The sequence below is a fragment of the Coturnix japonica genome, chromosome Z, assembly GCF_001577835.2.
Source record: "Coturnix japonica isolate 7356 chromosome Z, Coturnix japonica 2.1, whole genome shotgun sequence".
NCBI lineage: Eukaryota > Metazoa > Chordata > Aves > Galliformes > Phasianidae > Coturnix > Coturnix japonica.
Genome location: NC_029547.1, coordinates 24985794 through 25001345, shown reverse-complemented (window position 1 = coordinate 25001345; position 15552 = coordinate 24985794). Strand labels below are relative to the sequence as shown.

Genomic DNA, 15552 nt, shown 5'->3' with positions numbered 1-15552 from the left:
CTTCTTCCCAGGCTCAGCTTTACACCTGCACATTCCCAAGTTTTCTACTTCCCTCCCTCCTGGCAGTGCACACAGGGCTGGGGAAGTCGCTGCTGCTCCTTCCACATCGTGGTTATCTCCTTTTTCAGTGTGGGGTCCCTCCCACAGGGTTTCATTCTTCATGAACCACTTCAGTGCAGTCCTCCTCTTCACTGGTTAGTCCTTCAGGAAAAGGCTGCTCCAGTACATCATCTACTCCACTACACCTGTGCTGTCCCACCCAGGTGAGCTTACACCCAGCAGGGGCTCTCCACATGCTGCAGTATTTAACTTAGAAGCCTGATATTATCCTGTAGAACAAACAACTCTGCAACACAGCTATTCTATATTATATAGCACATTACCACAATGTTTGTCAGGCATTTGTCAGGGATCACTGCCATTAGCTTGAAGTGTGATTTTCCACAGGAGTAACTGCAGGTAAAGTTGAATGCATTTGTCTTTTAATCACAGTATAACAGCAGTGGAATTTAAATACAAAATTAGCACGTTGTTTGCATAGAGATAATTACTACCAGAGAAGTACAAACTTCTGAAATTTCACAACTAGATTTAACTGCTAAACAACAGCAGCACAGCAGTAAGAATTTTAATATCAAGAATTGTCATATATCAATTAACGTGTTTGTTTGCTTGTACAGATCCAAACCTGAACAGCAGAAAGATGATCAGGTTGGGCTTGGCCTGCAGCATTACCACAGAATCACAGAAAAATATTAACTTGAAGCACAGGTTTTATTTGTTTTAACATGAAAACTTAGAAATTAAATAGGTTTTTCCATAAACAAAACAAAACAAAAAAGCCTTCTAAATATCCCCTTAGAACAACAGTGGATTCTGATGTCAGATCACAACAGGCTTGTAGGTCCTAAATTGGAAAGAAGGAAGTATGACGGACGTTGCCTATAACCAGTAACTATGATGCAGACTAAACTTAATGCTTGGGCTCCTGAAGTGGACTTCTTTGCTGTAACTTTGATATTAGTTTCAACTCGTAGGTAAAGATTCAAGCTCCATTCGCTAAATCTCCACCTTTCCAGGTAATACTGTTATTGCACTTGTACTGGTTGTACTGGCTTAGTAAAGCCACTGTAAAGCAACCATTTAATGTTTTACATTTTAAAGCACTTGATCTTATCTGCAAAGGAAAGAGAGGCAATGAAACCACAATTTATTTCAACTTAAATGTGAATGCTGTTAGTTTTCAGGGTTTAAAGGGATGTGCACTTAGTAACTACACTATGAAAGCAACAGGTGCTGCAACTACCCTATGATGGCTTGTTTGGTCCATGTCAGTAATCAAGTGATGTTATAAAAAATAAACTAGTTTATTTTGTATAAAATGAGCAATGTTGCATTTTTGTTCAGATTGCACAGTACAAAGAAGCTAATATCTAAATTAATACTGTTACAGGTAGTTATTACATAGGGACAGCAGCTAGAAAAAATAAGTACCTCAAAGCAACAGACTTCTGCAGCCAGCTTTTCATAACATTGTATGAAAGTTAAATAAGTCTTAGTTACAAGAATGCATATTATAAAATGCTTGAAAAAATGTCTAAGTATGAGCTTTTAAACTGATTTCTCATAGCTAGAGTATATGATGAATATTTACATTTAAAAAAATCCATTTTTCAGAAAAGAATTTACAATGAAATAAATAACCTTCAGCAATCCCTTAAACCCAAGTATAAGATCTGTAAGTGGCAGTAAAACAACAAAAAAAAGCCACCTTGTGTCTCTGCTCGGTCAGTAAAGTATGCTTCATCCAGAAAGAAGTGCAACTCTGCTTTGACTTTACTAGGAATCTAGAAACATGCACAATACATATTGGGTACCTTCAAATATGGTACAGCCTTGAATATTTGTACAAGAGTATTCACAAAAAACATACAATATATTTTACACTCCTTTCATACAAAATATTGATATTAAACCCATTTGCATTGATCAGACATTTCTTAGGCAGGCGAGGTGGGAAGGAGAATAACTTTTAGATCTAAGCTCCTCTTTACCTTTTAAACTCAAGTAAAAAGCACTGTAGTAGCATCTCCAGAACGTGTCTGTGCTGTAGCGGGCCTTATGGACATTAACTGAACCTGTCTATATGTGCGTCCACTGTCTCTCAGCACTGTTAGGTATCAAAACCCAGAGCTCCAGTCTGAAGACTGCATTTAAAAAAGAAAAGAAAATCTGCCTTCTGACATTACCAGATGAAACTGCTCCTTAGTTACGTTATCCCCAATTTACATTTGAAAGATTAAATATAAAAGAGAAATCCTACTCCAAAACACGGAAGCATGTCTAGAGCTGCTTTGCTTCCTTTCACACCTGATGTTTGGGATGTAGTTCATTTTTCACTTAAGACACAGTGCAGTCATAACTGCCCTCTTGAAATGATTCCTCATCCTCAGTCTTGGACTTGTCCTCTTCATGCCTGCTAGCACTGCTATTGCCAGCATCACTCTGAGGGTTAGTGCCATGGCTAGACGAAGTCCTGCTCTCCTCAGCTCTGATGTTTGCTTGTTCTGTAACCTTAGAGGGATTCACTGGCTGAAAAGCTTCAGGCTGCACTTGCTCTTCTGCTATTTCACTCAGCTTCTGGATCTGCGGTTTGATGACATTTAGAAATGGCTTGTACCCAGGGCTAGAAAAATAATGGTAAGGGAAACCTTGAGTTAATAAAGTTAATTATACTACTTCTGCCAAACGCCTAATAAGCATTCATTAGGAGATGTTGAGTATAAAAGGTTATCTTCTAGCACTCTTCATGTACAGAACCCATAAAAGGTTGACTCCAACTCCATCAAGTGACTATCCATAAAGTTCTTGCAAAAGTGTTTTAAAATAATTGCTTATCTAAGGCTAAGATGACCCCAACTTATTTTTTTAGGCAACTTACTGAGTAACCAAGTATCCATAACTGGAATGGAAATCAAGACAGAAAATAACACTTACCAATCTGTAGATGCCCATTTGTCAACAGCATATAGGCCAGTCTTGATATTCTGACAGATTTCCCCATCAATGTCAGAGGACTGCATTATACTGAAAACCTGGTTGATTACTGAAGACTCTCTGAGGATAAGACCTATGATAATACACCAATCCAAACATCCTGCTTCCATGAAGATATGTAGCAAGTACCTATATTGAGAAAAACATCCCACTGAATTGTTTTCTTAGAATCACCAAGGTTGGGAAAGATTTCCAAGATCATCCAGTTCAACCATCTACCTACCACCAATATTTCCCCATTAAACCATGTCCCTCAGTACAACATCTAAATGTTTCTTGAACGCTTCCAGGGGCAGTGACTCAATCACCTCCCTGGGCAGCCCATTCCAGCAACTGACCACTCTGTCTGCAAAGAAATTTTTCCTAATAGCCAACCTCAGTGCGCAACTTGAGGCCTTCAGTCTGACCACTAGTTATGTGGGAGAAAAGGCCAACACCCAGCTCTCCACAACCTCCTTTCAGGCAGCTATAGAGAGCAATAAGGTCACTCCTGAGCCTACTCTTCTCTGGACTGAGCAATCAGTTCCCTCAGGCTCTCTTAATAAGACTTAGGTTTCACAGCCCTTCTCTGGACACACTGCAGGGCCTCTGTGTCTTTCTTACAGTGAGGAGCCCAAATACTTGAGGTGTGGTCTCACCAGAGCTGAGTACAGGAAGGTAATTGCCTCCATGCTCCTACTGGCAAGACTATTTCTGATACAAGCCAGCATGCCATTGGTTACCTGGACATACGGCTCACATTTATCCAAGCATCAACCAGCATCCCTACATCCATTTCTCTCACAGTCTTCCAGCCACTCTGCCTCAAGCCTGTAGCACTGCCTGAGACTGTTGTGGCCAAAGCGCAGTACTTGGCATTTGGTCTTGTTGAACTTTGTACCCCTCAAAATCCCGGCATGCGAGTCTGTAGATGGTGTTTCTTTCTCGTAATGCTGGATACTACTATTCATTTCTTATTTTAAGTGCAGTGAGTATTTAACTTACCTCAGCTGAACTTGTGACTTGTGTGGCCCTTTACTAGCCAGTTCTAGAGAAAGATGTTCAAGCTCTGACTGTGTTAGACTTGGACTGGAGAAGTTTTCATCCACCATGGTCCAGTCACCATCCACCATTGAACTTGTTTCAGTCAGGTCTGTTGCTGAACCAATGCTGCATTCGTCACCTACCAAAAACGTTCACAAATTAAGACTCAGTATTTCTGAACCACTCCCTACCGAAATTGCTCAATTATTGAGTAATTGCAAACCACTGTTTTAGTTATTTATGAAACTATTACTAGAATTCACCTGTCAATATTTAGAGATTACTGATTTAACTTCTGTTTAAACCGAAGTGTTTCAAAATGCTTATCAAAGTCCACTGAACTCAAAGGTGTTCATCCAGACCAGCACCAGACAGCAGTACAAGATGGTGCAATAGAAAAATATTTTTTCTTCTCATTTAATATCTGCTATATACTTTATTTTTTTTTTAGAATTACACAATTTTTACTTTACTTTTCTAAAAGTTGTGGGAAAAAATAAAAGAAACTATATCAGGCTAATTGTCTTTATTTTTCATTATGTTCTCTTCCTCCTCCCCACAGCCCAACATTACTTCAGCAGCTGTGAGAAGCAACAATACAGCCATCACATACAAATACTAGAATGTAGGCACAATACTTCCAGGTGCATTTTTCCAGTAAGCAAACAGAAGGAAGTGTGACTAACCTTTACTTAGCAAAGGAGAAAGGAACGCATCTTGCATGTGTGGTCCATGGGATGAGGCTGTGTCCATCTCCCTCTGAGATGAGCCAATAGTGCCAAGCCAGCTGCGACTCCGAGGTGTGTTTGAAACCCCTGTGTCCATTTCCATACTTACAAAGGTATCTGCTGACTGAGATTTTATCAGCTGCTCTCCCATAGCTGAAATAAAATAAAGAAAAAAAGTCATGTAATCATCAAAAAGAATCACTGTACAGTTCTCTTCAGGTACTTCAGGAAGCTGTAAGTTGCAAATAAATCAATGCTCAATTTGTTGAGCTCAACAAAGTCAAAGGAATATAGCAAAAGTTCGGATATTTCAAAAATTTCTCATCAGCTATTTATACCTGCACTGCCATAAAAGAACCATCAGCTAATACAGTAATAGCAACAACAGAACTAAATAATGGTGCTGCTACTACCAGGAAGACAAATATTTGGTAGTGAATATCAACTCTGCTGTATCAAGGTAAACCAGTGTACTGAGAGTAACAATGCAAAGGTTTACAGCAAGCTTTCAAACTTCTAGTCCTCTACAAGATAGAAAATTTTATAGATGAGGTTTTTGTATTTTTTTTTAATACATAATAATTAAATTCTCATCAAAAAACTATATAAAAATGTCTATTTTCATAATGTTATATAGCAGTTACACATCAGCAAGCAATATCTCAGTCCAACTTACTATCTGCACAAGTGATACCCATTCCAGTGCAGCCAAGAAACCTCAGTAAATCAGACCATAGAAGGGATGAGGTCTATGCTAAACAAAATCCCTTCAGAAAATATGCCCTGTGTGAGCAAGCTACACAGGTGATAAGTCTCAGCCTGTTTGCTTGGATGAGCTGAAGGAGATATTCAAACTGATGGAAGTAGGACTGCAGAAAAGAACCTAATCCAAATCAACCCATATGTTACAGCACCTGTCTTGTACTTTCCATTCTTGAACGGTGAATTAATAGATGAAGCTGGCATGACTGGAAGTGGCCAGAGGAAATCCTTGTGTAGCTTTTTCAAAGCACTAACAAAGTCTTCCACACGGGCAGCTCTGGCTCGCTCCTTGCACAGCCAGCCAATGAGCTCAAAGCCCAACTGTGCAGCAAAACAACCAAGGTCCTTCAGCTTGATTTCTTCTAGCAGGCGCCGGGCATGTCGCCAGAGCATCATGTCAATGTACATATTCTCAGCACAGTCACTGTCTTTACTCCACCTATGGACAAACCAGACAACAGTCAAGTGAAACACTGAACTGAGTTGTATGGACTGTTGGCCACTGCTGCAATACAAGTGGAGCAGTTTTCCATATACCAATAAGAACAGCTTCCAACATTCCTTCCTGCCTTATATTCTCCAAAAGAATATAAGTGGGATCACTGCCACAATAGGGAAAGTGAAATAACCAAAGGAGATTGCAACAGCAGCACCCGTACAGAACACCAAACCATAAGCAATACAATACAATAAATAAATACAAACAGCAGGTTACTTTGCAAAGTAACTTCTGAGAAACAATTTTAGAGAAAATTCAAGCATTAGTAACAGAATCACAGAATGCCTTGGGTTGGAAGGGGCACACTGTCAACTCATGTTCAGCCGAGCATCGACCAGCATCCCCAGGTCCCTTTCCTCTTCACAGTCATCCAGCCACTCAGCCCCAAGCCTATAGCACTGCATGGGGTTATTGTGGCCAAAGTGCAGGACCTGGCATTTGGCATTGCTGAACCTCATCCCATTCACCTCATCCCAGCAATCCAGCTTAACCAGATCCCTCTGAAGGGCCTCCCTACCCTCAGGCAGGTTGACACCTCCTCCCAGCTTGGTGTTATCTGCAAACTTACTGAGGGTACACTCAATCCCCTCATATAGTTCATCAATAAAGATATTAAACAAAATGGGCCCGAGTACCAACCCCTGGGGGACACCACTTTTAACAGGTTGTCAGCTGGACTTAACTCCATTAACCAATACCCACTGAGCACGGCCCTCTAGCCAGTTCCTTACCCAAAGAAGGGTATACCTGTCCAGGCTATGGGCAGCCAGTTTCCTCAAGAGAATACTGTGAGAGACCGTGTCAAAGGCTTTGCTGAAGCCTAGGTAGACTACATCAACTGCCTTTCTGTCATCTACCAGTAAGGTCACCCAGTTGTAGAAGGAAATGAGGTTGGCCAAGCACAACCTGCCTTTCATGAACCCATGCTGGCTGGGCCTGATCCCCTGGACACCACGCACATGCTGTGTGATCTCTTCCAAGATGATTTGTTTCGTAACTTTCCCCGGTACTGAGGTCAGGCTCACAGACCCCGTAGTTCCCCGGATCCTCCTTATGGCTCTTCTTGTAGATGAGAGTCACATCAGCAAGTCTCCAATCCTCTGGGACCTCTCCAGATAACCAGGAGTGCTGGTAGATGGCAGAGAGCGGCTCAGCAGTCACCCCCACCAGCTCCCTCAGCACCCAAGGGTGGAGTCTGTCCAGTCCCATGGACTTGTGGCAGTCCAGGTGGAGGAGGAGCTCTTTAACTGTCTCCACCTGAACCACTGGGGGTGTATTCAGCATTGCATCCCGGTCATTCAGATCAGGGCACAAAGTACCCTGAGGATAACTGGTCTGCCCATTAAAGGTAGTTGTAAAGAAGACATTGAGGACCTCAGCCTTCTCCTTATTCCCAGTGGCCACATTCCCCGCTGCATCAAGTAGAAGTTGGATATTTTCCTTGGTTCTCCTCTTTTCCTTGATATATTTGTAAAAAGATTGTTTTATTCTGTTTTACTGTCGTGGCCAATCTAAATTCGAGTCGGGCTTTTGCTTTCCTAACTTCCTCCCTGCATACCATAGCAACTCCCTTGTAATCTCCCCATGTAGCCTGTTCCTCCTCCCAGAGGACATAGACTCTCTTTTTCTCAACAACAGCTCCCAGTTCATCCACACTTGTCTTCTTCCCCTATGGTTTGCCTTACAGCATTCAGGGCCAGCCTGTTCTTGTGCCTTCAAGATTTCCATATTGAGGAGCACGTCTTCCTTAAAAATGGGAGTGATGTTTCCTTTTTTTCTGTCATCGAGGATTTCAGCTGTCAGTCACGACTTTTCATATATGATGGAATGTGGCTTGGCAACCACATCTGTCAGCTCCTTTAGGACCCTGGGATGCAAATCATTCAGCCCCAATGGACTTGTGTAAGTTCAGTTTCATGAGGTGGTCTCTGACTTGCTCCGCTCCTACAGTCAGGTATTTTGCAACTCTGACCCCCACCTAATGGTCCAGGGATGTGAGAGGTTTGAGAAGTGTGACTGTCAGTGAAGACTCAGACTAAGCTTATGGAGGACCTCGGGCTTCTCCATGTTTGTTTTTGTGAGAGAACATAAGTGAGGCACAAGCATTACAAGAGTCTAGAAACAACAAATACAGAATGCTGTGGAGGGAGATAATGACAAATTTAGCTCTAGCATGCAATACCATAGCTTAAACTGGGAAGAGAGCTAGTACGTTACCTAGCAAAGTAGGGAAGGAGAAGACATTACCTTTTTCCTGATGGGCCAGACGGCATACTCAGTGTTTTTGTCAAATTAAATTTGCTATGGAGATTCTCTGCTGATTGGGATAAACTAATGCTGCGATGTCTGAAGAATTCAAAGCCACTACTTGAACTAGGTTCCTAAAACCAAGAAAACCCAAACTTACTATCGATTGAGTAAACATACTGCATAACAGCAAGATAGATCATGGAAAGTTTGATGTACAGTATTTACTGTTTTCACCACAAACCTGAGTTGTTGGTGTAGCTGGAGGTGTCTCTGTTTCTCCAGAACCGATGGCTTTAAGAAATCTGATCATATGACGACAAAGATCCCACTTTCCCTGCTCTAAGGCAGTGTTAAACAGGAGAGTAGCATGTTGTCTACTAACTGCTGGAACTTCCATATTCTGCAAATAAAAAAGAATAATTAAGTCATTTGTGTTTGCCACTGACAAGTAAAGGTATTAAGTCAAACCTTACGTCACATTCAAAAATAACAGAAATTAGAAGATTTTGCTTTTTTGTAATAGTAAGCTAACAACTCACATTGCCCAATATTCTGATATTCATTATCACTGAACTTAAAATTTGTTTAGCATAAATAACTTCGGTATAAAGATTTTTTTTTTTTTTTAAATAATACAGTTGCAATACAGAGCATACCATTACCTGTAGGATTATGAGATAAGAGGCAGCTGTGTCCAAGTCTTGGGCCATTAAGCACTCTTCAAATAAGTCCTTTGGGTTTCCAACAGCAGCAAAAAGATAATTCCACAGAGCATACTCTGTCTTCCTAGCACAATGAACAACTGTCTGCAGGAAGAGGGGGAACTCTGTAATGAATTTTGCCACAGTGGGAAGCAGAGGGTCGGGAATGGGTTCCCGCGAGGTAGCTTCTTCTTCCAGCACTTCATGAAGCATCAGTTCTAGTACATGAGGAAAGTATGGTAACGTGGCACAGGAGTGAGCCAAAAGCAAGGCTTGTTCACCAAGGTTCCTAACCAAGAGCTGGCGTAAGATGTGATGGAGGTAGATCTGAGAGGTTCTCTCAACAATAGAGAAAGGAAAGAGAACCTCCAAGTGTTCTCTAGCACTGGTTTGAGAGTATAAACAGTCATAGAGCACAGTGTCATTAACAGCACCAAGAACCAAGGCATCTTCAAACAAAACAGCCAGTGGGTATATGTTGATGTGGAAAGGCAGCATGATCCGTCTTGACAGAAAGGAATGTGGCTTTCGATGATCTCTGGGAAAGAGGGGAAGCCAGACTTTCATACCTGCCCCACCACAGCTGAGCCAAAGAGCTTCCAATAAGTGGCGCTTATGTTTGTTGATCCTGCAAGTAGTCCATACATTTTCAACAGACTGGGCTAGTACAACTGGAGCACAAAAAGGCAGCTAAAAAAGAAAAATCAACAACAACAAAAAACACATCAAACAAATTATTCTTTGTTTTTAAACCTTCAGAGGAGCTGTTCTTTTAGCCAAGAGTTTTATCTCTCTGCAAAGCACCTGAGAAAACACTACCTTGTAAGCACTACCTTGTACCAGGAAAGCAGTTATTTATTTCCAGATAATAATTAATCCTGGAAAATTATATGTTTCTTTTCATAAATATCTACCCCGCATTTTAAATTCCTGAACCACACTCATCCACAATTTCACCAGTCATTGTCATCTTTGAATCCATCACAACATTTAACATATGCTTACTCACATGCTTCCTTTGATTAGGATTACTGTCCTTGTCACGTATCTGAGGACCAGATCGATCCCTTTGCAACATAATGAGCTGTCCTGCTAAGTTTAGCATAATACTTTCAGCTTCACAAGCCTAAGGATAAATAAGTGTTATGGAAATTACATTAGTAAAAAAAACCAACACAAAACTACAAGATTTTTGCATACGTAACCACAACATAATCCCAGAATAAAAACAATAAATTGACCGCACTGTCTCTGCAAGAAAAGCTCACAGTTATTATCCACAAATTTTAAGATACTACATTTTCTGTTACTCTCTAAGGCAAGTTCTGCCCATAAAGGGGAGCTGTACAGAGTTCTCAGCTTATGCTTTTCTGGTAAAAACAAAAAACCAATAAAAACCAACAAAAACCCAACAAATCCAAACATATCCAACCTGTTCTGAGACTTTTACCTGCTCGAAGTAACATGTATAAACAGGGCATGTCTGAACTGCACACACTGCCTTCCATAGCCATTTTACAACACGAGTTGACATGTTACAAGATAAGATGCTGTGTAAACTTGCAAGACATTAGTTACATAGCTGCAACTATGTTAAATGAACTGCCAGCTCCCTGTAAACTTAGAGCCTTGTTCACACATGCCCACAACTGACCTGAAACTTCATGATGCAGGTGTATTTACATAATGCTTAATCTGAATTGCACAATATTTTAATTTAAACAAAATTTCACACAAAATCCACATATGTGCATTATATTTATAAATATACACATACACATGTTGGCTTCACAATCATTAGCCATGAGATTGTTTTCAAGATACTCAAGATGCTCAAGATGTATGTGTGTATCTATATATACATATGATGTTAATTTACCATTCCAAAAGAAATAAAAAAATTTTCAAGGAATGTTTTGTTAGAATTTTATATCCCTTATTTTAGCCTTCAGACATGTGTCTAGGTACACAACCTTTCAAGGAACAGTTTCATTTGTTGTTTTATTTATCTGTTTAAATCCCCTTTCAGCCCAAATGAATTCACTTGATCCATACAGAGCTGATAAAATATGCCTCAGTGCAGAACTGAAGCAGAACTGAATACCTACAGATGCATTTATACAGTTCTTGTGCAAAAAGAGTAATTACTGGATATTTTGTTTATTAGATCCATTCCATGTGTTTGTTACTGCCTAAAATTAAGAAGGTCTTTCTCCAGCCAAGCCCATGGAGACAGGAAATCCATCAGTACTCCAAGAAATTTGAAGCATGAAGAATTAAGGTCACTAATGAGTGACAACACTGAAAAGCGTGATGTTACATCAGGCTTACTGCTTTGTTTAAAGGGCAGCATAATATTATATTCAGCGCAAACATTAATGATTATCTTTCAGTCACTACCAATGTATGATATTTATGTTAGTAGATAGTGTTGTGTAACTACTGGCTTGACAGCTTTTGTTTGGCAGTCTGGGCTATTTAAATCTGATCACTTGATTGTGCATGCTACTATGTCCTTTCAGGACTTAACAGAGAAGAGGTAAGGCTAACAGTGAAACATCATTTTGGAACATGAACCCATCAGAGTAAGCAAGCATCTGTAACATCTGCCTACTAGGAAAGCATGCAGTTGCAGGACTGACAGTTTGAAGACCATGAGCTCTTAGGAAGAAAAGGCATAAATTCAGTGTGAAGTTATATTTAAAATAGTAGCAGTGCTCTAAAAAATATCAATACCTTTTCCTCAAAATTAAGAAATGCTAGAGGTCAGATATTTCATATGCAAGGACACAGGCTCACAGCAAAACAGACTAGGAAATGACAAGCACACTGTCCCTTATGCTCCTGAAGAACACATGGAAGTCTCAGGTTGCATGTTCTGTTTATGGAAGACTACAATAGAATAAGATGAAGTAAACAAAGCCTTCAGATTTTACATCTACAGCAGTATTTCAGTGCCTGCCAGTGGCTTTGGTAAGTGAAGTAAAAGACATATTTTCATATATCTAGAGGTTTACCTCACAGCTAGTCCAACTTCACAACTATCTTAAGGTAACTGCTCTAAGATTACAGGAATTTATACCCCAGATAAACAAATAATTAAGCTTAAATCACAGACAACAAAAATCCAGTTTTTCTTCACACTGTGCTTTTCAGTGGCCATAATAATTTCCTACAGGTAAGACATAGCATCAACCTCACATCTCAATCAATGTTTATCAGCTCTAGTTTTCAGTATTTAACACAAAACAGAGAAACATACCCCCAGAATTATAGCCAAGTTTAATTTTTCCTCCAAAATTCAGCCCCAAACTTTACAACATGACAAATAAAGGTATGAAAAAGTGGTAAGAGTTTACTCTTTTTTCCTTTCAATTCTCAAAGTATACAGAAAAGCAAAATAGAAAAAATACACAAGTAATTTTACTATACAGAACCAACTGATCACTTATTCATCAGTCTGTTAACTTCTGAGACTTAAGCTAACAAATCCACGCAACAAATTCTTCATACCTGCTGAGGCATCTTCAAGCTGATGCCAGTCTCTGTCCTCACAGATGTCAATGTAACAGACACTACAAGGAAGGGATGGGGTATATATCGAGACATGGACACTTCTTGAAGAACCTGGACACTGGCAGTAGGGTTAAGACTGAAATAAAAGGTAACTATTTAGCAATTGTTTTGCAGCATTTTTGCACAAAATTAGTTTCTTGAAGTAAACCTAATGAAAATAAGCAATTTAACCTTGCAAACAATTTACAGATTAAAATGATGTCTCCTCTTTCTTCCCCTCTAATCAGGTATCTCATAGGTTCACCTATTTGCACTATATAATGTTATAAAATAAGCTTACTAAGCAAGGCTACTATATCTTGACCATTTTGGGTAACAGAATTGTGTGAGTGGATGGAACACATCATCAGATCGATACTTTAGAATAAGACTCCAGTTACCTTCCAGGTGGTTCAGTCTAAACCAATTAGGTTTTTGTGAAAAAACAACATAGAAAATATTTTCCTCTGCAGTGGGTCAATAGCTTACTTTCTGCTAAAAAAAAGCTCCCCTGTATTCGACTGAAGTCAAATATACAGTGTGGAAGAAAAATCACCTACTCAGATACTCAAAACCTATTTGGGGACCTCTCTTCTCCAGGGTCACTTGGCTTATTCTCTGAAAATATGTCTCTTCATTGCTGCTGCTTTTGCACCAGAAGAGTTCCCCACAACCACACCACAAACCAAACTTTTTTCCTCCTTTGCTTTTCCACCTCCACCCTCACAGATTTCTACCTCTGATGTTAAGAAACAGTCTGGACTGAAAATACTCAGTTCAGCGGGTGTCATTCAGTACCTTCTTCTGTTTATATTCAATTTTCAAGTTACTATCAGGTAGAACATACCACACAATTGTACAGACATAGCCTGTGTACTTCAGCCATTAACTCTGCATCTGAGCATCTGAATATAGCCATAAAACAAAACTCATGAATTATCAGCTGTGTACAGAGATAACACCTATCCCTCCAACATTACGTTTAATAATGTGATTCAGCAGGTTCTCAAACAACTTTATTTTAAGAATTCACTCAGACTGAGAACAGTCTTACAAGTACGTTACCGCAAGAAGTTTTAAATACTAATACTCACCTTTCGTGCCTTCTCTCAATACTGTAAAGGCAAATGGAACAATCTGCTCTGAACAATATTACGATGTCTCGGAAGACACTCAGTAGTAATGTGTTTGCTTGCACTTTGGTGATATGTGCAAATGCATTGTCAAGATTAGATGTTCGCAAGTAGATTCTCAGCTACAAGGAAAACCAGCAGTTTAAGTACAGGTACTGTTTAATTAACAAACTGACAGCAGTACAACATCCACTTATATTAATTTTACATTATGCTACTACATCTAAACTAGTTAAAGAACAATAGAGCCAAATCTGAAGTACTGAACAAACTTAAGGAATTCCATTCACTAGTTTGGAAAAAAAGAATTAATTGAAATTTTTCACATTTATACTACTGCTTTGGAACAGTTCTGATATACTAAGCAAGATTTATTAACTTTGAAGAAAAACACCTCACCTCTTCCTGGTGATCATTTAAATTATAACATGCAAGAACAATGAAGTCATTCCACCAAGCTAAGCCACCAGTTACCATCATATTTTGCTCCTGAAAAGGAAAAAAGAAAAAAGGCAAGCAAATGACAAATGCATATATACGTATATGAGGGCAACTCTGAAAGTAATGCCTCCTGCTTTACTATGTTGTCCCACAACATCAGAGGCTGATGTTGATGGGATGGCAGTAGAGACTGAACTTTTCCACCAATATTTCATTGTATTTAGCTGCCAAGTGACAGTCTGACAAAACGGTGTCTAATGTGGAAGTGTGGATGGAGCAGATGCATGGCACCTACTGGCATTCACTGGCACTTGCTGAACATTTCTGGAGACCAACCAGTGGATGTGAGCACGGTGAGATGGTAGGTGGTGAGCCCACCATTAGCAACAGTGGGAATCTCCACAGGTGCATATTTTTATGAGTGCAGTATAAAGGCTCTTGTTCATTGCTGACAAAAACGCATACCTAATGGTGGTGATTATGTTGAAAAACAGTGTTCTGTAGCTGAGACTTTGCTCTACCAAACAGTGCTTTATGCTCTCTGTCTGTTGTAGTTTTGATGGAAATAAGGAGAAATTACTTTCGGAGTGAACTACATACATTCAAAAAATACATACACACATACACATATGTACATTCTGTAGGTAATCTCAAAGACAGACACAATCTACACAAACTTTACTGACAGTGGAAACACAGTTTAAAAAAGCTGTTTGAAAATAATGAAAGTACTGAAGAACCGTACATGAAGGACAAATATCCTACAAAACACAGCTTTCCTTGTCTACTGGCAACCCCCAACTCTTTCAAACCTTTCATAGTTTCATAGTTTCGTGCGGGTTGGAAGGGACCTTAGAGATCATCGAGTCCAGCCCCCGGGATTCGAGCCTCTGTGTAGCAGAGCGGCACTTCTACCACTTGCGCCACAGGGGGGTATTCGAACTCCGGGCCCCAGTGTTGCAAGGCGGCGTCTTTAACCACTGCGCCACCGGGGCACATCTGGAAAGAATTTATTTGTTTAACATTCGAAGAAGAGCTGCACACAAACTCTCAGACGAGACATAAGGCAGCACCTGACTAAACGTAGCCATGTTTGGAACAGCTCATAATCAGACAAACAATTACACCGAAACCACAAGATGTTTCAGGCATTTCATTAACAAGATATGAAAAATCAGGGCATCTACAGGCTGATAATCTTAAAAAAGATACGTTCAGTTTTCTCTGAGAATCACATTCCAACAAATACAACCTCCCAAGTATTCCCCAATAAGGTTGTATAATCTCTCACCTGGGTAACATTTCCAAACAACTTCCATTTTTTGGTGAGTAAGGAATAATGTGCAAAACCAAACTTGCCAACAACAGCTACATTCTGCCCAAGCTTGTCAATAGCTGAAAAC

The 15552-nt window shown here is 39.9% G+C and overlaps 1 protein-coding gene across 3 annotated transcripts in view; it reads right to left on the bottom strand.

Annotated features, from left to right (window-relative positions):
• Positions 1–460: 460 nt before the first annotated feature.
• Positions 461–15552, bottom strand: part of RIC1 (RIC1 homolog, RAB6A GEF complex partner 1) — a 49385-nt gene continuing 34293 nt past the window's right edge. For all 3 annotated transcript variants that reach the window (XM_015848970.2, XM_015848972.2, XM_015848971.2), the window contains exons 14-26: positions 15441–15551; positions 14108–14197; positions 13670–13830; positions 12534–12672; positions 10030–10146; positions 8982–9710; positions 8561–8719; positions 8317–8450; positions 5723–6009; positions 4767–4961; positions 4042–4219; positions 2998–3186; positions 461–2686 (exon numbers count right to left, since the gene is read on the bottom strand). In XM_015848970.2, the coding sequence (XP_015704456.1) occupies positions 2401–2686; positions 2998–3186; positions 4042–4219; positions 4767–4961; positions 5723–6009; positions 8317–8450; positions 8561–8719; positions 8982–9710; positions 10030–10146; positions 12534–12672; positions 13670–13830; positions 14108–14197; positions 15441–15551 (2775 nt within the window). In that variant the 3' untranslated portion in view covers positions 461–2400. The remainder of the gene's footprint in view (positions 2687–2997; positions 3187–4041; positions 4220–4766; positions 4962–5722; positions 6010–8316; positions 8451–8560; positions 8720–8981; positions 9711–10029; positions 10147–12533; positions 12673–13669; positions 13831–14107; positions 14198–15440; position 15552) is intronic.